At 38.6% G+C, this 21696-nt stretch overlaps 1 protein-coding gene across 1 annotated transcript; it reads left to right on the top strand.

Moving 5' to 3' along the window:
* Positions 1–5136: 5136 nt before the first annotated feature.
* Positions 5137–18164, top strand: LOC145479635 (ceramide synthase 1-like). Its single transcript, XM_081458046.1, has 7 exons — positions 5137–5723; positions 7842–8001; positions 9256–9436; positions 10758–10919; positions 12104–12417; positions 13881–14032; positions 17069–18164. Exons 1-6 carry the CDS (start codon positions 5511–5513, stop codon positions 14006–14008), a joined length of 1158 nt encoding a protein of 385 aa, XP_081314172.1. The 5' UTR covers positions 5137–5510; the 3' UTR covers positions 14009–14032; positions 17069–18164.
* The last annotated feature ends 3532 nt before the right edge of the window (positions 18165–21696 follow it).

Below are 21696 nucleotides of genomic sequence, written 5' to 3'. Positions count from 1 at the left end.
TTTAACCACATACCTAGGCGTCTTAGACATTTCATTTCCTTTTGCTTGTAAGATGTGTGAAAGAGATCATTTCGCGTCAAAATCCGTGACGTTGGTCAAATTGAAAATAAGGGAATGCAGGTAAATATCAGTCTATTCTACAAATGTTTTTCAGAAATTTAAGTCTTCGGATTTCTGGAAATACATGTATTCCTAGGCCATTTTCGTACCACTACCTCCCGTTTCCAGATTTTTAGGTTTTTGTTGGAATGCTTGGACATATGGGGCGACTCGAAATCCCTGTCGCAGCTGTGGCTCATGTTCGTGGGGAAGACTCTTTACTGGGTGCCTCTCTTCGACTATCTAAAAGTCCTTCCCAATATTTTTCCTAGTCTGAAAAGCGAAAGTAGACTCGTGGCAAGACTTTTCCACCTGCAATAGTTGTAGAAATGGGTACCGACAAATATAACATTGCGATGGTCTAGCATCCTATTCCGAGGGGGGAGTACAAATTAATACTTGCAGTCGCTAATGCTACAGAAACCGGGATATCTAACACAATCATCTGAAAAATTTCAGGAGTACTTGGAGTACCGGCAATCGGATGCATGGAAAATATATTTCCGAGAAGATAATTTTGAAAACTTCGCGTGTACCTGGCGAGGTTGTCCTCGTCAGAATCTATTCCGCTTTAATCAACTCAGAAAATGTTATCCCATTCTGGAAATCTTTGCAAATTTAACGGCATTCATGGTTTGATGGAAAACACGGCCCCTTTGTTTGTTCCATTTTCAATAAAATGGCGCGCGGATTTCACCATCAACATGCCTTTTCCATACTGCACCCGAGGGAACACTAGAATCACTACACCGGCTACAAGCCAGGATTTCTGCAGTGAACATAGAGAGAGATGCCACAAGGCAGTTATCTCGATCTCTTTTCTAAGCTCAACGGCGTAGGCTTGTGAGTGCCGCGTCCATATCTCATCCAAATTCCTTCAAGTCTGGGAAGTCTCACCTCAGTAGTCAGAGGGCCACTCTAAGAACATTTGGAAAACTGACCCAGAAAATGGAGGATCCTGGGTCATGTGCGTTTGCCTTAGTAGCGAAAGGATCGGAGGTAGGGGGGAGGGTGCCATTAGAAGAATCATACAGGAAAATGGAAAATTATCGGCACAAACGATTACATTTACTACCCTAAAAACCTTCATTGATCCTATGAGGAGCGGACGCACTCTAGGCCTAGCTAAGAAAATAGAAACTTAACATCGTTGCTATTGTAACCGTCCTTTGCCTAAAGGAAAGTGAAAATTAAGCCGGCGGCGCTGACCAAGTAACAGGATTTGTCCCGCGCACCTCGCTCGTGTACCACCTTTTACGCTTTGCCTGTCCTAAAGCCTGAAGCAAAATACAATCCGCAACGCTGATCGAAAACGAGCGGGTTCTGGGAACAAGCCTTATATAGCGGAGCTCCTGCGCGCCGAAGGCGTACAAGCGGAGCACTATAGGTTTTCCGGAGGCCTGGTAAATTTGGTGATTGTCCGTCCGTGCGTACGCACGCATGCCCACTACCTACAAGTTTGCAAGCTTTCAAGGTCTTTTTTTCTGTCAAAAACACAGGAAACTAACTCTTTTGGCCTTAAAAAGGAATGATGAAACATCAAACAATGTTAAAGAGGCACCAAAGAGGAAAACCATGAGGTAGAGAGTCATAATATTGCTGGTGAAGAATACCAAAAGATTTTTTCATTCCTTTGTTTGATGGCAGCAAAGACACAACGATCAGTGTGCCTTTAAAGGTGTTTTGAAGAAAACAAAAGGGTTGCCACTTTCCCTAGACATTAATATATGCCAAATTATATCATGCATATACCGTAAAACATTGACTTTGCACAACTCCCCATGAGTTCACCGGCCAAGTGATCAACGACCGGGAAATCATACATGTTTCGTGCGTTTAGAGAAATTACAAAACGGTAAACACAGCGGGAAAAGAGGTTAATTCGTTGATCTTTCCAGGATTAGTTCAGTTCAGTCTTCACAACTTTTGCTAGATTCTGTCTGGAAGACTTCACACTGACGTGAATTGCCAAATTGCGGTAAGCGACTCTTTGTTGTAGAAACTTTCGTCGCGTTTTCAATAAAAATTGTCAAGTTGCTTCGGCGAGATGTCTTCTATGGAACGCCAGAACTGTCTTATGATACTTTTTTTTTATTATACTGGGTGGTTATGTCATTATATTGAGTAGTTATGTTATTATATTCGGTGATTAACTCATTATACTCGGTGCTTATTCCATTATACTCGGTGCTTATGTCTTTATATGCGGTGCTGTCTTCATTATATTCGGTACTTATTCCATTATATTCGGTGCTTCCCTCGTTATATTCGGTGCTTTCTTCGTTATATTTGGTGCTTTTTTCATTATATTCGGTGCTGTCTTTATTATATTCGGTGCTTTCTTCGTTATATTCGGTTCTAACTTTGTTTGGTGTTTTCTTCATTATTACGGGTATTTCTTCCTTATGTTCGGTGCAAAGGCCATTATATTCGGTACTTCCTTGTTCGGTGCTTACTTCATTATATTCGGTGCTTACTTCATTATATTCGGTGCTTACTTCATTATATTCGGTGCTTACTTCATTATATTCGGTGCTTACTTCATTATATTCGGTGCTTACTTCATTATATTCGGTGCTTACTTCATTATATTCGGTGCTTTCTTCGATATGATCGTCACCAGTCTTCGCAAGGGGTCGTACAATTTGGAGATAGTCTAGGGAAAGCCGGGAAAAACGGGTGTCACGAAAACTCAGACCCCGAAGCCTCAGACCCCGAAAACTCAGACCCCTCGAAATTAAAAACTCAATTGTTATCACCTGAATTGCTCTATGGCCACAATGGGGCGAGATGTTTATCTTGTCCGGTTTATGTTGTCGCGTCGATCGAACGGTGAAACACAAATATTTAACTTCTCAGGTTTATCGCTGTCGCGTCGGTCAAACAGTGAAGAACTAACAAGGTTTAGAACAGCAGCCGACACTGCTTTTCAAAACAGACCTTTTTTATGCAATCGTATGCAGCAAAAAAATGTGTTGTTCTCTGAAACATACTCGTTTGATCGCAATCTGCTTTTGAAAGCACCGAATATAACGAAGAAAGCACCGAATATAACGAGGGAAGCACCGAATATAATGGAATAAGCACCGAATATAATGAAGGCAGCACCGCATATAAAGACATAAGCACCGAGTATAATGGAATAAGCACCGAGTATAATGAGTTAATCACCGAATATAATAACATAACTACTCAATATAATGACATAACCACCCAATATAATAAAAAAAAAAACTATCATAAGACAGTTCTGGCGTTCCATAGATTTACGTTTCAGCGTGAATAATTATTAAGCTTGAAAACCGCAAGTCTTTAAAATTTTGGACGTTTTATCCGGCTTGTGTGGACAAAACGTGGGGTAGGTTATGGCCTAGGCCAGTGGTGTAGGCCATGGCCTACCCTGTCGCCTACCCTATGGCCCACCAGTGGTCAGATTTTTAAAAACATTGACAAAACATGAGTAAGAGTCGAACGAGTTAGCTGGCATAACATTGTATCCCTCGTGGTTCTTGTATCCCTCTAATAGAGGTATACTAAAAAGCCACTAACTAACATTAACAGTCACTAACGCCATTCATTACATGTTTACACTAGCACTCCACTCTATGTCACAAACTGGCAGCCGGTAAGGATCGCGGAGCCGCCATTTTGGATATTCTCAGCGACCACGTAATAGCGGTCCTTCCCACCGCTGGAGGGGAGGGGGGGAAATCCCATATATAAATGACGGGGGTTCTTGCCATACCTTTTAGGGGTTAAAAACGCAGTTTTGGTACCTCTTAGGCTGTTTAGCCTCAAAAGGTCCACAGCGAAAGCTTTTGCGAAATGTGACAGGAGATAATGTCTTATGTAAGGATTGGTACCTCTCTGCCGTTATGGTTGATTGCTTGGCTGGGGATGCTAGACGTCGAAGACAGCGAAAAATAGGATGTTTCAAGGCTGAGTGCTGTAAGGTTTGCATTGTTTCGTTCCCTCTGATGTTGATAATCGTGTTAGTGACTTTTAAGCATACCCCTATTAGAGGGATATAATTTTATGCCAGCTAAGTCATTCGACTCTCACTGATGTTTTGTTAATGTTTTTTGTTAATGGCCTAGGCCATTGGCCTAGACTATGGCCTACCCCACGTTTTGTCCACACCCCTTCTAAATGCCTTCCTTGGCTTTACCTTGAAGAGAGCAGCATCACAGTTCTTTCATCCGGTCGAGAGAGTATTTGCTACTTGATACTCAGATGTGGTGATCTGCACATTGTGTTTATGTAGATTTCCTCGTGTTTTTTTTTTTTTTTTTTTTTTTTTGGTTCAAAAGGTTGTAACGTTGAGTAGATGATTACAGTCGAACCTCTACTAAGCGGCCACCTATTAAGCGGTCACCCCTTATTAAGCGGCCAGTCATCAAAGTCCAGAAATATTTGTCAGTAAAATACTATAAATAAAGACTACATTAACCGTCCACCACTATTAAGCGGCTGCGGCCACCTTTTGTCGCGGTCGTCTCGACGAGGGAGTCCTCTATGGTCCTTACCCCTTTTAAGCGGCCACCCAAAATGTAATACACGTAGTTTGGTTTTCTTTCGGAAAAGACGATGACAGATAAGGGGTCGAAATCACGTTTGTTTTGATTGTCTTGACTTGATTCTATGATGACTAAGCATGAATCGGAACCAGATCTAAAAACAAATATTCAAAAAAAAAAACCCCTATTATATGCGGCCAGCCCCTATGAAACTACCGCCTCCCATTTCCCCGAGGCCGAGGGTGTCCGCTTAATGTTCGACTGTAGCGTTGTGGGAGCTCCGCGCTTAAGCTTGGCTGAATCTATATATTACCTGTTTATCAAACGTAGCTGCCAGCCCCCCGTGATCGGAAACGATAAGGGATTTCTTCATCAGCACCGTGGCCTACAGCAAAAGAAACAAGTAGTGTGTGTTTTTAGAAGCTCTTCAAAAAGAATTGATACAATAGCGCACGACTCGTGACGGCCTCATGGCAGCCCGGTCAAAGAACGATAAGTCCGTAGTCACGGGCTTACGGTGATCTATGGTCGTGGGCTGGGCTGGGCTGGGTTGGAGTATTACCAAAAAAATACAATCCTGCACAAAAGAAACTGATGAAACGATTTCGTGCAAAGCGGGCCATAAGAATAAAAGATATGGAACCAATGAAAAAAAAATTAATTTTTTTTTTCTCAACCAGAAATAATGGTACGAAAACTTCTTTCCCACCCCACCAAGCCCCTGTCATAACTGAGAAAGGCATCAGAAGGTGGCATGATTTCCGACGTCACACCACCTTCCATCCACCCCATCCCCCTGAGTGTAACTGTGCAAGTCTCTTTCAAACCGCTAAAACACTCCCCTTCTACCCCTCCCCTAACATATTCTGATGTATTGTGCTTGCAGGTTCCACAATGGAGGTTGGATACTTGGAGGCTTTCAGCAAAATATGGAACCATTGTTGGATTGAATGGAACGAAAGAGGTCCAACAAAAACATTTCTGACGGATTTCATTCTCGAGATTTCCAACTACGGCTTCATATCGGCTAAAGACATTCTCATTTGTCTTCTCCTCGGTGTCGCTTTCACCATATTGCGGTATTTTTTGACCGAGGCGCTTTTCAAGGTAGGAATTGTACGTAGATTTTTTTAGTTTTCCTCCGGGATCGCTCCTTTGGAAGTTCATTTCACTGAGGGTCAACGTAGCTATGGTAAAGCTTTAGATAGTTTTAATTACGAAACTTGTAGGAGGAGGTTTATTCCCAGTATTATTGGCAAGATTATTGAATGTTTAGTTAATCTTATATACGCTTGAGGTCAGTACGGTTAAAATATGAATCGTTTGGCTTCCAGAACACTCATATTAAACTGACACCTTCTAAAGCAGCCTTTTAACTGTTGAAAAACTTTGTTTACAGGATCAAATACTGTTGTTTCGATCGCTGAAACCGTGGGTAAGCTTAGGTTTAACATGAACCCCCAATTGTTCTGTGGTCTTGGTTGATTCGGTTCACGCAAAACAGTAAGCTCACTAAATAAATGTATAGCCTGTGCATTTATTCCTGGTTGTATCTTTTAAAGATTTATTTCTTTTTGAGTAAAACTATGCTAATATTAAACGACACACTTAAAGAGACTCTGTCAACATTAAAATTTTGTTGTTGTTTGTCAAGAAGTTTCGATCGAATACACAACATCTTCTCTGGCGCAGATGTTTAGGTATAAGCTTAGGAATAAATTCTTTCAGGTTCAAAATTACCTTGACGGGCACTTTTAACGAGTTGGCGGGATGATAATTTTCTAACACCTTCAGTCAATTAGCCCTTTACAAAAAGATGGTTTTCAAGAAGGTTTAGCAAGCTTAAAACCCGGACATACATGTAAGAGTAAATTATTAACACCCTTTTGTTAAAGTGAAAATTAAATTAAACTACTTTTGCCAAAAACAGATTCCGTATTAAAGAAAAAAAAAACGTGATGGACTTGCTTATATATGCATTACACTTATAATGCAGTTTGTGTCAATTATACAGGTTTCAAAAGGTTGGGGGCAAACGTGCATAATAAATTTCTGTTGTTCAGATAATCTGTTCCTTGAAACTTAGGGAAGTAATCAAATATAATTTTTCCTTTTTACATTTTTCTGTTGCATTAGCTGACATCTCTTTGCTATCTTTGAAATGAAATTTTGCAGAATGGATCCCAGTCTGTCAAAATCCTTTTAGCAAAGGCCTGATTTTCACTCGCAGTGGACTTGGTCTACTCACGTACAAAACAAAAAAACAGTGTGATCAGCAGAACGTGACCTGGGCTTGGCCCTAGGCTGTCCCGGTTAAAAATGTGTTAAAAAATATATGAAATATGCATTCAACATGGTCAAAATACACAGTCATCATAATGAAAACCCTTGGGCATTAAACACATCATCTTTTCAAGCTGCCCAAAATGCTACTTCTCAAACATAATATTTAGTAAACAAATGAATTTTCACGACAAACCAACTCCCCCTCTGGCATACCCTGGGACTAGTTGATTGTACAGTATGTTTCAATTGCATGGGAAGGGGGCAAGAAACTTGATGTGGAAAGTCTTCCTGGTGACAAGGGAGAATTTGAGTGAGATGGGGAAATAACTGGAAGCAGGGTGTGAAATCTTACTTTTAAGGGAGAGGGGGGTGGGAGAGAATGTGGCAGGAAGGGTACATACTTTTTTCTACATTGTGAGATACATGTACAGTGAATGTGATTGTTCAGCTTTGCTAGTTATGTTGTAAATGAAGATGTAGCCTTTTCTCATGAGTGGCAAAACATAATTTAGCCTGATCAGATCAGGCGGATTTCAGGATGGCCACTGAATGCTCCTTGCGGTCTTATATGGGGTATTTGCTGGGCTTTTATCTGTCATTTACATTTCAGCTGAGTGAAGACATACACTTGCTTCTTGGAAGCTTTGATACGGCTTGAGAATTATATAGCTTGCATGTGAATTTTGTAACAGCTGGTCACTTGTTCTTTCAATTGTTTGTTACATGGTATGAGAAAATATCAAAGGTGTGTCTTTATAAGTAGGTAGGTAGGTAGCTTGCCTTTATTTGTACATGATATGTATGAAAGCTGGAAGCTTGTGGGGTCATGTACATGTACAATACGTTACTTCTAGACGAGTTCAGTGTTAATGCCCCTTGTTAATTTGAAAACCAGCACGTAGGTGATATAAATTTTACAACTTGTGGTTGTATTTTCAGCCTTTTTTCAGTTGGTGTCAACTCCTTGAGAAAGATCAGAAAAAGTGTCCAGAAAGTGCCTTCAAGTTTTTGTTTTACTCTTCAGCATATGGCTACTGTTCCTACATTCTATTTAATGGCAAATATAACTTTTTCCAAGACACAAGTAACTGCTGGAAAGGTTAGTACATGTGTATATTCTTTTTGATGTAAAACATCAGTGACATACTGGGCTTTCGCCTCCTGTGCCACTTTTTTTTGTTCTTACCACATTTTGATGTCATCTGCAAGATCTATTACTTACATGTATAGAACAGATGCAAGGCAACATAATTGAATCTGTAGTTTGTATAGTGTGATCGTCCGGGTGAGGGTAGTTCTGAAAAGAGCTGTTGTTGGTGACTGACATTTCAACAACTTGAGCGGAAGTCATCTTCAGAGTCAATAGTGTTTGTCAGTCAATAATGTTGTAAGTCTGGTCCGTTGAATGTGATTGGTCAGTTTAGCCATGATGGTATTGGCTGAAAGACTTGTGTAAAGTTTGTCATCAGTCACTGGTCGGTTTCGATCCATTTATTGTTAGTCAAATTGGTCGAATTTTGGTCCCTGTATTGCTAGTCAAGTTAAGTCAGTCTGTTAGAAGTCTTTTTGTTGGTTTCATTTCTGTCATGGATAAGTCATTTGTGAGGTGCCAGTAGTTGTTGACATTAATTAAGAGGTGTTTGTTCTAGGTTAGTGTACCAGCTCTCCAGAGTCAGTCGCTGAAAATAGTTTTTACTGTAGGTTAAGCACTGAGCAGAGTCCCAGTCAATGTTGTGGTTTGTCAGTTGATGATGTACAGCAATGTGAATCAGCTGGTAATCAATAAATACGTGCTCATTTCTGTGATAGAGCCATGACATATCCTTGTACTGCCAGCTACTCTCCTCAAAAACAATTGGAGAGGGGCATCTTTGTGTTACAGATGATAATCCTGCTTCTTGCATAAATTATCCATCATCATTTCAGTGTGACAATATTTGACATGACATGTGGAGACAACAAAGCAAAATTCTGCTCTCTGCCTGTGATCTTTGCATGAGACAGCTGTTGGTGATCTTTATAGTTTGCTATGTTCTCAGAAAAAAATTTTAAACTTCAAAACTCTCTCACGAAATGTATTAATTGTACAAATTTCCATCGTTGTCTCGACAGCTGACTTTTGAGAAAAATCAGATGAACTTGAACATGATTATCAATGTTAAGACAGATGCCCTTCCTCAATCTTTCTAGAGGAGTGTGGGTGGCTTTACTCAGGCTTAAGACCTGGTGGAGCCTCTATTTTCATTTGCCAGTTGTAAAATATTACTTTCAGCAGTCTATTGTTTGAGGCTAGGGAGTTACATGCCTTTTGGTGTATGCTTAATATGACTAAGGTCTGACTGTTTATCTGCAGGATGGTACAAAGGAATGCCTGTTCCTCAAGACATTTACATGCTGTATGTGGTAGAAGCAGGGTTTTATTTTCATTCAATATATGCCACACTCTTTATGGACCAATGGCGACGGGATTCCATCCTTATGATTATGCATCACATATTAACTAATTTACTTATTTTCTTCTCTTTGGCTATCAGGTGAGATTGCTAGAAATAATTCATGTACATGGTGCTGGGTTATTACATGTATCTACATAATTTTGCCATGGGATGAAAAGCATGCAAAAAAAGTCATGCCTGACAGCTCGGCGTGAGTATAAATTATCCAGCCTTGTCTCATAAATTACATGTAAAGCTAACAATTATGTAAATTAGCTAACATGTAAACTGACAAATTCCGCAGATGCCGACTTAATGTGGCTCAGGGGAAGGGGGGATGATTACCCAGTTTAAGAAATTTGGCTGAGCGAGACTAAGTATTGAATTTGTGAAATACAAACGTGGCCTATTTCCGTGAGTGGGAGGTGTTTATAAAGTTTTGTAGACATTTTGCATTTTTCACGTGCAAACATCTTTAAAAGGAAAAGTTCCACTTTCCCTACATCTAAATGTTGGACATTTTGAGGCATTAGGGATAAAGATTCCAGTGTAAACCTTTTAGCAAGAACTTTACTACATGTTCAAATAAATGTTGTTGTTTCAGTGTGAGCCAGATTTCAGTCATCATCGTGTTTTAATATTTCATTCAAGCATTTTTTGCTGTTGTGGTGACATATCAATGGGATAAACTGAAGTATTAATAAAATCTGTATTTCCAGACGCCATGATGGTAAGGGTTTCTTTTTCTGAACAGCTTTGTGACCCTTTTGTTTGCACTTAACTGATATAGCAAGATTTATAGTGGATCCAGTGATGTGGGTAGGGCACTTTTCTGTTACATTACTACAAGAGGTCTGTTTCAGTTTCAGGCAAAGTGTCTGGCATTATTTATCAAAGTGAACACTGGATAGGTCCCCTGGCAGAATTGTTAGTTGTAGTTTGCAAACAGATCTTAACAAAAAATACAGTCAACTGATCAGAATATTTTCAACATATTCCAGGAGAAGTCCCATGGTGTTAAACACAATAGCCATCTTCATGGTTAGCTTTTCTCATTTTTCAGCACAATGTAATAGAACATGAATGCAGGCAATTTCAGGCAGAAACTACAAAATTGTCTCACATACATGTGGGATTACTTTGTAATGCCAGTGAGAAATGTTGACCGTGAAAAAGGCTATTGTCCTGGGCAGGTTACTTGCCCTATCGGTGACTTTTACTGTCCCATATGATACAGTCATCTCAAGAGACATCAATGTCGACCAACATTTTGATGTACATGTAGCAAACTGAGTAGCAGGCTTATTTATAGTGCTGTCATCCCTTATGATAAATAATTATAAATAATTTTGATTCCGTAAGTTAGACTGCTCAACATTTAAAGTGTACTCTGACAATGAGACTTGACTCTTCATTTCAGGTACCATAGGATTGGTGTTCTGGTGCTTTTCCTTCATGACATCAATGATATTTTTCTGGAGTTCAGTAAACTCTGCCTTGGTTTCAAATCACGTGGTGGAAAATATCATGTCATACCAGACATCCTCAGTGTTGCAGGAGTTTTGTCTTTTGCATCACTATGGTGAGCCTTGTAGTGACATTAAGTGTATATCCTAATTACTGTTTAGCCCATGATTAAGCTCTGAGAAATTTAATCCAAAGACTTAAAGTAATATATCAAACATGAAAGACCGTATTTGACCACATTTCCAAAACACCGAGAAGAGAGTGGAAAGTAAAACACACATACAGCAGAGTATTTTTGACAAACTTCAAGGTGTTTGGAAACGTAATCAAGTTTGATATACATGTATCTTCTCAGTTGAAACCTAAACTTAAGGAGAAAAGGGAGAAATGAAATCATAAAAATTTTTGCTAATTAAGATCAGATATTCAAAACACTGTCACAGTCATGACTTCCTTTGTGTAAACTTGATGAATTTTTAATGAGTTTCGGAAGTACGGTGTATACTACACCCTGTATACAGTAAAGTTAACACAGAGTAGTTTCTGTGGAAATGTAATTGTTTGAAGACAAGTTGTAGTGGTGGGACGATTTCACTCCATCACTCCTTCACTCCTTCACTTCCTGTTAGACATTTGGAAACCCGGAGGGGGGGGGGGGGGGGGGGGGAGGGGACTCCCATATGAAAAGGTCAGGGATGCTCATCAGAAAATATGAATTTAACTTCTAAAGAAGACTAATGTGGGCATTACTCAAGCTTCATAAATTAGATCCTAAAAGACCACTTATAACGAAAAAGGTTCGATTACTAGCCACTGTTTGAGAAAGGATCCCACACGCTTGTAGACCCAACTTGCGTACTCGAGAGATCAACAGAAAACAAATGAGAGCATTTGTTTTATATTTATATTTATTTATTTGAATGCACCCTAAAGGATACTTTGACAACTAAGAACGATGACGTTTCTTCATCGACACCCTAAGTGAGACCAGAATCCTTGATTTGTACCTGAGACGACGAGAATCCCTAACCTCTTCATAGAGGAGCAACCCCCCCTCCCCCCCCCCCCATTTTTTTTCCTCTCAAAAGGTAACAAAGTATGAAGAAAAAATCACTGATATCGCCTGGGAAAAAAGGAAAATGAAAAAAATAGGAATGAAAAGAGAATCAGAATTTTCAATGGTGTGGCTCATAGCCACTTTAATTTTTATTTCAGTCTTATCGTTGATCTAACTAGTAAATCTTATCTTTTTACATCTTGCCTTTTACAGTGCATCTAATTCTACAGATTGTGTTTCAGGTTGTATTGCCGTCTGTACCTCTACCCTATTAAAGTACTCCACTCCACTGGCTGTGATGGTCGGCCATACGCTCCTACAGCTCCATTCTACTTCTTCTTCAATGCCATGCTTTGGATGTTGTTTTTCATGAACCTATGGTGGTTTCAGTTCATTGTGTGGCTCATAATCCGTATAATGGTTGGGAAAAGCCGTGGTGTAGAAGATACCAGGGAGATTCCAAAAGAGTCGGGAAAGAATGGAGCACCTGGAAAAGCTATGAATGGAAACATTGGAAAAAATGGAGAACTGTCTGTTAGCAATGGTGCAAATCATGGTAAGGCTGGGATTCAGTAGTTGCCTGTTTGAAATATCTCACTCCTATAGTTGGGGTATACACCTGCATGTAAACCGCATGTGTGTCTACCTTAATTTGTAGCTCTTGATGGGGTTATAATGTCAAATAATGTCTTGAGCATTTAATGGCATTTTGAGTGAGAGGTTAATTATATACAGTCAAACCTCTATTAAGTGGCCAGTTATCAAAGCCAGAAAATTGTTGTCAGTAAAGTACTGTAAGTAAAACCCCTATTACACCAGCCACCATTATAAAGCAGCCACAGCCACCTTTTGGTCATCCCAATGAGGGTTTTTCTATTGTCTTTATCCCTATTAAACGGCCACCCAAAATTTAAAAACTTTGTTTTGGAAAAGGTGATGGCAGATAAGAGTCCGAAATAGGAGGTGAGGAGTGATAAAAAAGTTCAAGCATACATTTATCATGATTGTCTTGAAGTGACACCATGTTCACGAAGAAATTAACCTGATGGTGAAAAATATTCAAGGTACACCAACGTTTATTGAGCGGCCAACCCCCATTAAGCAGCCACCTCCCATTTCCCCGAGAGTGGCCGCTTAATAGGGGCTCAACTTTTTCATAGAAGGAATGCACTTGTAGCAAATACAAAACTCCCAGAAAGAAATTTGCCATTTATGCATTACAGGTATAGTATGATGAGCTTCATACTTCAACCATGAATAAGTGACACAATGAATCACAATCTTGAGGATGTAGTGCTTTCAGTACAATTTGAAGCAGGTCTGTCATTAAGTCTTGAGTCACCTGCATCCTTGATCTTCTCACTTGTAACAAACTTGTTACTTTGTGGGTGAGTTGTATCAACAAAAGGCAATTTCACCCTTAACATCAAAGGCCTATCAAGCGAAGTCAGAGCCCTCTGTGACAGGTGTTAGAGGAGTGCTCTTAATGACAGCCATTTAAAGTACAGTGCAGGTGCTGTAGACTGTGATCCTGAGGCAGCACCCATCAGAGAGCAACAAGAGAGGCCCATGATCTAACTTTCTTGAGAGAGTTAAGTTTTGAAAACTGCCAAAAATGATAGCTGGCAATTCACAACAGAATACCAGCCTGAGTTCTGGCAGGTGCTGGGTCTTGTTGAAAGCACTGAGAATGATATGTAATTTATATGATATGGAATGTGCCAGTCGTGGATTGAATTCAGACACTGGATGGTTTATGTAGTTTATGTACATGTAGTGAAAGTGTCACCTGAAGTTGCACCGCATTGAACTACAAGAGCAGCATACTCTTTGGAATACCACAAAATTCCCAAGTTAGATGTTGATTGAACATTTAGTTGCACAGAACATGTATTCAGGATTTGTTGAACTCCTTTAATAGGTAGTATAGTGTACAGTCTTCGACTACATGTAGTTACTGGACAGGTGCTGTCCATAGCTTTGATGTATTATATATATTTGTCTGTTTCCTTTTTGCAGTCATACAAAGCAGTAACAGTGCAGAGGACAGCAAGAAAAGAGAAGAAAATGGTGAACATCATTTCAAGAAGGATAGCAAGGAACAATTCCGCCATAGACAGCCACTTACCAAACCAGCCAACCCGTAATCAGTGAGAACGTTTACCCCATATGTAAGTTTCACTGTGATGTTTGTATTTAATTTTAATTGATATATTAAGAGCAGCTTCGCCTAAATATCAACTAGACTTGGAAATAGCGAAAAAATCGAATTTCTTCAAACTCGCCCAGAATGAAGCCCTACGGGCACTAGTTACAAAAATATCGTTTTAAGTTCGATAAATCAAAAATTATTTTTTTCCGCAATTTTTTCATTTCGATGCCCCAAATCGGCCAAAATCCATTGAAAATGAGCGGCATATTCAGAGGCTCGTAGACTCAAAAGCAAAAATCTTCATAACAAACTGATTGCACGTCGTATTTGTACTTCCTTTCTTGTCTATTTAGAGCTAAATAGATCGTGATTTGATTAGAACTTAAATATTTGACGAATTTTTTAAGTTAACGACCCAAGACAGCTTTACAAGAGGTCTACATTTAGCCTATTTTCAAATGCTAAAAAGGCGTTCTGGTACACGGCTTTTCCCGAAATGACTAGTTTGGTCTGAAAGAGCATTGTTTCTTCTTTAAATTACTGAAATAAAATTTTTGGGTAAATAAAATCGTGAGCGCTGAGATAGCGAACTAAATGCAGCACTTCGTCCTGAAAACGTGACCTTTGACCCAAGTGTAACGAAACCAATTACTGCAAGAAAACCCGGAAGAAAAGCAAACGTTCCGTTATTTTGAAACAATTTCTAGTGATATCTCTCCGAAACCATGATTGCAAGAAACTATTTCCAGATATGAAATCTTGCAGGGTCAAAGACGGAGCTAAAGGGCGCATTTTGGCACAATAACTTTGTTTGCTGAGAATTGAATTGCAGTCAATTCCAGTGAAATTTGCAAACTTGACATATGTTAGCCGATACTTACCTGAATATTTATATTAATAGAAGAGTCGCCTTCTTGGATTAACCTTCAAAAGAGGCTGGACCCAGATTTGGAAACCTCTAAAAGAAGAAATGTTTAATATTCCGTGACCTACCCGATGCTATAGATACCATGCACATGCCAACCGTATGTTTGTCGTAAAACCAACTGAACTCCACTGACAGTTTCCATGGGCAACCCCAAAATAAACAATCCCCAAAAATGTAAAGTGAAATTGGCTGTCTTCATGAACAGTTAGAAGCTAGAGTCAAGTTCTGTTGCCTTTAAAAAGTACTTGATTTTATTTGTTTGCGTCGACTTTGTTCACTACTCTCACGTTCGAAAGCCGCGAATCGGTCACGCCAAAACAGTGGAGACCGTGCAGACTGCAGACACTTGTTTGGGCTTTTCATTGTGACTCCTTCTTTTGGGTCTAGTTACAAAATAGTGTTAAATATATCTGAAAGTTTGTCATTTATCCACAGGCTGCACAAGCGCAGTATTTGACTTTTGATTCAATAGACAAAAGCGTACAAGACTTTGTATGGGAAACTTACTCAGTCTGCACGGTCTGCAGTGTTTTGGCGTGACCGATACTACGCAGTATTCGAACGTGACAGTAACGACTGAGTGAACAAAGTAGAATCAAGCATTTTTAAAAGGTAATGGAACTTGACTCTAGCTTCTAACTGTTCATGAAGACAACCAATTTCACTTTACATTTTTGGGGATCGTTTATTTTGGGGTTGCCCATGGAAACTGTCAGTGGAGTTCAGTTGGTTTTACGACAAACATGCGGTTGGCATGTGCATGGAATCTATAGCATCGGGTAGGTCACGGAATATTAAACATTTCTTCTTTTAGAGGTTTCCAAATCTGGGTCCAGCCTCTTTTGAAGGTTAATCCAAGAAGGCGACTCTTCTATTAATATAAATATTCAGGTAAGTATCGGCTAACATACATCAAGTTTGCAAATTTCACTGGAATTGACTGCAATTCAATTCTCAGCAAACAAAGTTATTGTGCCAAGATGCGCCCTTTAGCTCCGTCTTTGACCCTGCAAGATTTCATATCTGGAAATAGTTTCTTGCAATCATGGTTTCGGAGAGATATCACTAGAAATTGTTTCAAAATAACGGAACGTTTGCTTTTCTTCCGGGTTTTCTTGCAGTAATTGGTTTCGTTACGCTTGGGTCAACAGTCACGTTTTCAGGACGAAGTGCTGCATTTAGTTCGCTATCTCAGCGCTCACGATTTTATTTACCCAAAAATTTTATTTCAGTAATTTAAAGAAGAAACAATGCTCTTTCAGACCAAACTAGTCATTTCGGGAAAAGCCGTGTACCAGAACGCCTTTTTAGCATTTGAAAATAGGCTAAATGTAGACCTCTTGTAAAGCTGTCTTGGGTCGTTAACTTAAAAAATTCGTCAAATATTTAAGTTCTAATCAAATCACGATCTATTTAGCTCTAAATAGACAAGAAAGGAAGTACAAATATGACGTGCAATCAGTTTGTTATGAAGATTTTTGCTTTTGAGTCTACGAGCCTCTGAATATGCCGCTCATTTTCAATGGATTTTGGCCAATTTGGGGCATCGAAACGAAAAAATTGCAGAAAAAAATAATTTTTGATTTATCGAACTTAAAACGATATTTTTGTAACTAGTGCCCGTAGGGCTTCACTCTGGGCGAGTTTGAAGAAATTCGATTTTTTCGCTATTTCCAAGTCTAGTTGATATTTAGGCGAAGCTGCTCTTAATTACCTCCAATTTCATTGGAGAAATCAAAACTCAAATCAAAACTCTGGCAAATATTTGGCAATTTGCTTCCGTCAATCATGCGTTCCTTATATGGTGTTATAGAAATGCCTCTCTTGTTTTCAAAAATATGGCATCCACTGGTTTCTTGTTCTTCTTCAAGTTTATGTTGGCAAGTGGTGTATTTGCTCGTGTAGGGGTTTAATACCGTGAGCGTTATATAGCAAGACTTCTACAGAAATACTTCTACAATTGATTACGCGGCCTAGATGGGAAAAGCAAGACAAATGGATGGTTGGCGAGAAACGAACTGCATGGTAGAAATATATCATTTATAAATATACTAGACATTTATTAGTCTCTTATCTATTTAACTCTTTATCTGAAATGTCTGAAATGTGTTTTTTTTTTCCCATCAGTTTAACTCTGGGCTTCATGCAAATCAAGATGTACACAATCAAAGCAACATGTACTCTGTATGTCGCATCAAACAGTAGAAAAGGATTGAAGGCGTGAAGACTCTTTCATTAATTATGCAAATGGTAACAAGTCATTAATAATACTTCTGTCAGTTATGATTTCTTTGAGCTACAATCTACGATTTAGTTTAATTTACATTTTGAAACTCTGAATAAGTGACAGGTGTTAAAGTAGAATATATATGATGAATGACCTATTTTAACTTACACTCAGTATAGATATAATTATATATTTTTTTGACTGATGCATTATAGAATAACAGTCAGACATAATGAAGCTGTCAACTTGCATTTACCGTCAATTATTATATTACTAACAGTTGTATTATATGAAAAAAACTATTTTTGGGAAAAATATTTAATTGTGCCCAGTAGTGGAAGGTAGTGATAATGCACATCATTAATTCAGAACTAAGTCAATCAACGTAAAGCACTGCAAAATTGTAACTTTCTGTTCATCTTTCATACTAAGTCCAATAATTATTATTATGCCTAGCTTTTGTGCAATTGGAATGCAAAATGAGAACTTGTGTTTAACCATAATTTAGTGAGAGTTGCTGGTACCTACATGTACTGATAGCTGTAAAAGCTAGACACGTGCGACAAATGTCACCCAAGACAACTGGCTGGAAGAGGCCAAAAGATAAAAACCTCTCCAGTTGAAATAACTCTCGAGTACATTTTCGCTAAATTGTCAGCCCATGAACAGGCTCACATTTAGGGAGTTTACTCATGTTTAGGAGCACATTTTTTGGCCACCAGACTCCTCCCCTCCAGATTGTCTCACTAGCCAACTTACTCTTCTGCATGTGACACAACCTTAAATTTGCATCTGCATGGTTTGGAAACTATTACAGTTGTCAGCACTTGGATGTCACTTTTTGTATTGGTTATTTTACTTGCTTGTTTTCCGTTTACGACTAATACTTTTTGTCATAAAGTAGCATTAAGTAGGCATAGATATGAATTGTACTGTACATAATGTAATTATGTGCTGAAGTAGTATTAAATTTAATTAAATTGTTAATAATTATTATCACTGGGTTAAACCAGGTGCAAAAACCTTTGGCTTATAAGTTACATTATTGTTAAAATTGATTGGTTTTTTTTTCCATTTGTTTTGCCAAGGTATTGATTATACAGTCAATCATGTTATTTGACAAGGTTAATTACGAAGGCCATGTGAATCATAAATTACTATGCAATAATTCTGCATTGCATCTATCAGTGATTACCAGTATAATAAGAAATGATTTAATGGTATTTCCCATGATGAATATGAATGGAAAATCTTGCCAGGTCTAGGATTAACTACTGTAGGTACCAAGATTTGTTTTTGTTTCTTTGTTTGTTTGTTTGTTTTTTGGTTTTTGGTCTTGTTATTGTTTTTGCTTTTGTTTTTATACCTTGGGAGGACAGAAGTTTAGAATTAGGGAGAAAGAGATGGTGGTAATTCTCATAACTACCAGGGCAGCATCAGTGTGACATTGGTTTACATTTTAGTGTCACTGTCTGCCTATACATTTGAGTGTTAAAGAGTTATACAGTGATTGCTGCATAAGACAATTCTTCACTTGTCTTTCTTTTGTTCATAAGAAACCTGACAATAGCAGTTTCGTAGCTAAGAGGAATACAGGGAGATTAGTGATTAGAAATCAAGGAAAACACTGGGGGAGATTAAAAAGGTTCACACATTCAAAGTTTGATTTTGTGATTTTATGATACTACAAATTTATGAATATGTATATTTAATTTGAATGGTTATAAATTGTCGAATTCAAGGGGCATATTTCCTGCTTAGGCGCAATCATAATAATTAAGAAATAACTGTGGAAGAGAAGGTCAAACATATGCATGTTCTTTTAGATAATGTAAGCTTGTTCATTGCAACTGGAAGTGATTTTTCTATCCAATCGCTGTATAAATTTCATCGTCCAGTGGGAAATATTTTATGATAATGATTCTATAATTATTATGTAGAAATGTAATCACATAGCGCACTACACAAATCCCTAGAAAACTGCACAGTAGAAAACTACAAATTCAGAATTGCATTGCATATGAAAGAGGGTAATTGGCAATAAATTCAAGTAAAACAAATTGTTTATTACTGCAAAATTAATTACAATTATGTCAATGCTATTGAAAGGATTCAAAAAAATAAGTCATCAGTTTACTTTGGACAGTATTTTTTTTTTATTATTTTTGCCAATAGATAGGTTTGTTTAATAAATATTTACATACAGCTTCAAACGCGTCAAAGTTACCGTGCTGTGTGGCAAGTATTTTTACCATGAGACGGGTTTGTCCAGTGACTCATGACTGAAGACTAGGAAGTAGTATGTAAGGCGGACAGATGAGGGGTGATACAACAGGTTTATAATGGAGGTTAATACAAAACTCACAATTTTACATACTAGAATATAAGAACAGTAACGTTTCACTAATTTAGGTTTTGATATAATAATTGTAACAATGCAAAGGACGTATTTGTCTGCTGTTAGCTTAAGTAAATGATGATCACTGTTCATTGGGTATAAAAAAACACAAAGGGTTACAAGGGATCACAGAAATAGTCTGGGATTATAGAATTAATAGACAAGTAGCAGTCGGGTATTATAGAATTTAGAGACAAGTAGCAGTGCAGTGTGACCATGTTTTCGGTATATAATATGAAAGTGAATTAAAATACTTTTTGGTGATATATTGGTGTCTAAATTTCCTTCTGGTAGATTGCACGGACAGACGGAATGAGTGAATGACCGACCGACCGACCGACCGACCGACCGACCGACCGATCGACCGACAGACCGACAGATAGACAGACAGACAGACAGACAGACACACTGGTGTTGAAGCGATAGATATTATCGTCATTTCTTGTCTTATCTAGTTCAGAGGTTTTGCATTATTACGAGTGACAACAAAAAGAACATAAATAAAAAAAAAACCCTTTATTTGCCCTCGGCGGTGTTTATAGCACAAAGGCTAGTGGGGCCGAGCAAACAACAAACTAATAATTCAAATTGAACATAATATTGTTAAGAATCCCAAATGGGCGGAGGCAAACCAGTTGTCCATTTACAATCATGACCGAGGCTCTGGAAACCGGGACCGCCGGATTGCGAGTCCGACGCGTTGAGAATCATTAAATACACAATTTACGGCTTACCGGTTTCATCTAGTAAATCGAAAAAAAAAAAAATCAAAAAAATATGCCCTTACTAATCTTGCCATATTCTTTGGTAGCAAGCGAAATTTGGAATAGAAGTTCTTATCAACAAAACCACGTTCAAAGGAGGGCTCTTATGAAAAAGAGAGACGTTTACTGGAAAGGGGCTGCTAAATCGAATCATTACGGACCTCCAGCCTGCTCATGTACATACCGTATATCGTGCCACACCCTAAAAAGATCTCTGCAAAATAGAACTATTCACCTCTGCGTTAGCAGAGATAAAGTAAAGACAATGCCCAATCTCTACCTTATCTTAAAATGTACGATATAGACACAGAAAATATTGTGAAAGAGAAGCCCACTAGTCAAAGGATGAAGCACTCCATTATCACAAAATATTGTTCAACCTACCTGCAACGGTCTTCTGTGAAAAAATTAACTGGCAATTGCAGGCAAGCCTCGGTTAAGGTAAAATGATATCTAACCGGTTGGGCATCGGCAAATAATTAACTGCTCACCGTTGACACGTCACGAAATTTTGCTGAACCAGTCATCCAATATGTGTTATCACTGGCATTCAGATGTCGTTTCATAATAAGTTTATTATGACCCTAAGCATTGTAAACTTCCGGTACCATCAATTCGTGTTTAAACTGCGACTACACAATATATCTGTAACGTTTTGCTAACTACACTGGAGTGCGTTCTCTATGTATGATTCGTGTTAACTATAGATGTATTTTAGGCGTACTTGCAGGTACCTGATGAATCCCTAGGGGCTCGTAGGCTATTTAAGATTTTGTAAGTTATGCAAGAGCCACTTGAAGGTATCTCTTTCAACTTTGCTTTTTATTTTTTCGGTTTATTCACTGCTGTATTTACTATATGATGATGTACCGCTTGCTATATCCTGTATTAATAAACGAGATGCCCGCTGCTGATGCTGTGTTTGTTACAAAATATGTTATAATCGTTTCAGGGAGATTAGAGTATTAAAAACGATTGTAAGAAGACGTGACTTGGTCTGTTGTCCCTAATTTGCTGCAAGGGCCTCCAGTATAAAATTACCCCAAACGATTTGTATTCTTACCGTACCCAAATCCGGAATTAGCCTATCAGAAGCCGTGTAATATCACGTCACTTACGCTATCATGCTTACTTGGTCGAATATGGGTACGGTCAATACCGAATCGTACCTTTTTGGTACGCCTCCGCGCGGGGAGGCGGTGTATCAGGCTCATTTGGTCTCGCCATGGGTATTTTGGCTTGACTGCGTCTCCGGCGCCAAAATAAGAACCATGGCTCGACCAAATTTAACTGATATGCCGCTGACGCGTACCATAAAGGTACGATTAGGTATAATAACATATATGTTCACCATGAAGAGCTCAGC

The sequence above is a fragment of the Orbicella franksi genome, chromosome 2 (assembly GCF_964199315.1).
Source record: "Orbicella franksi chromosome 2, jaOrbFran1.1, whole genome shotgun sequence".
NCBI classification, from domain to species: domain Eukaryota; kingdom Metazoa; phylum Cnidaria; class Anthozoa; order Scleractinia; family Merulinidae; genus Orbicella; species Orbicella franksi.
Note: the sequence above shows the minus strand (reverse complement) of the source record. Positions and strands in the feature narration are given on the sequence as shown.

Coding starts and splice junctions, on each gene's coding strand:
- LOC145479635 (XM_081458046.1), top strand. CDS start 5,511: ATGGAGGTTGGATACTTGGAGGCTTTCAGCAAAATATGGAACCATTGT. Junction 10,920..12,103: donor TTGTCTTTTGCATCACTATG/GTGAGCCTTGTA, acceptor ATTGTGTTTCAG/GTTGTATTGCCGTCTGTACC. Junction 12,418..13,880: donor TAGCAATGGTGCAAATCATG/GTAAGGCTGGGA, acceptor TCCTTTTTGCAG/TCATACAAAGCAGTAACAGT.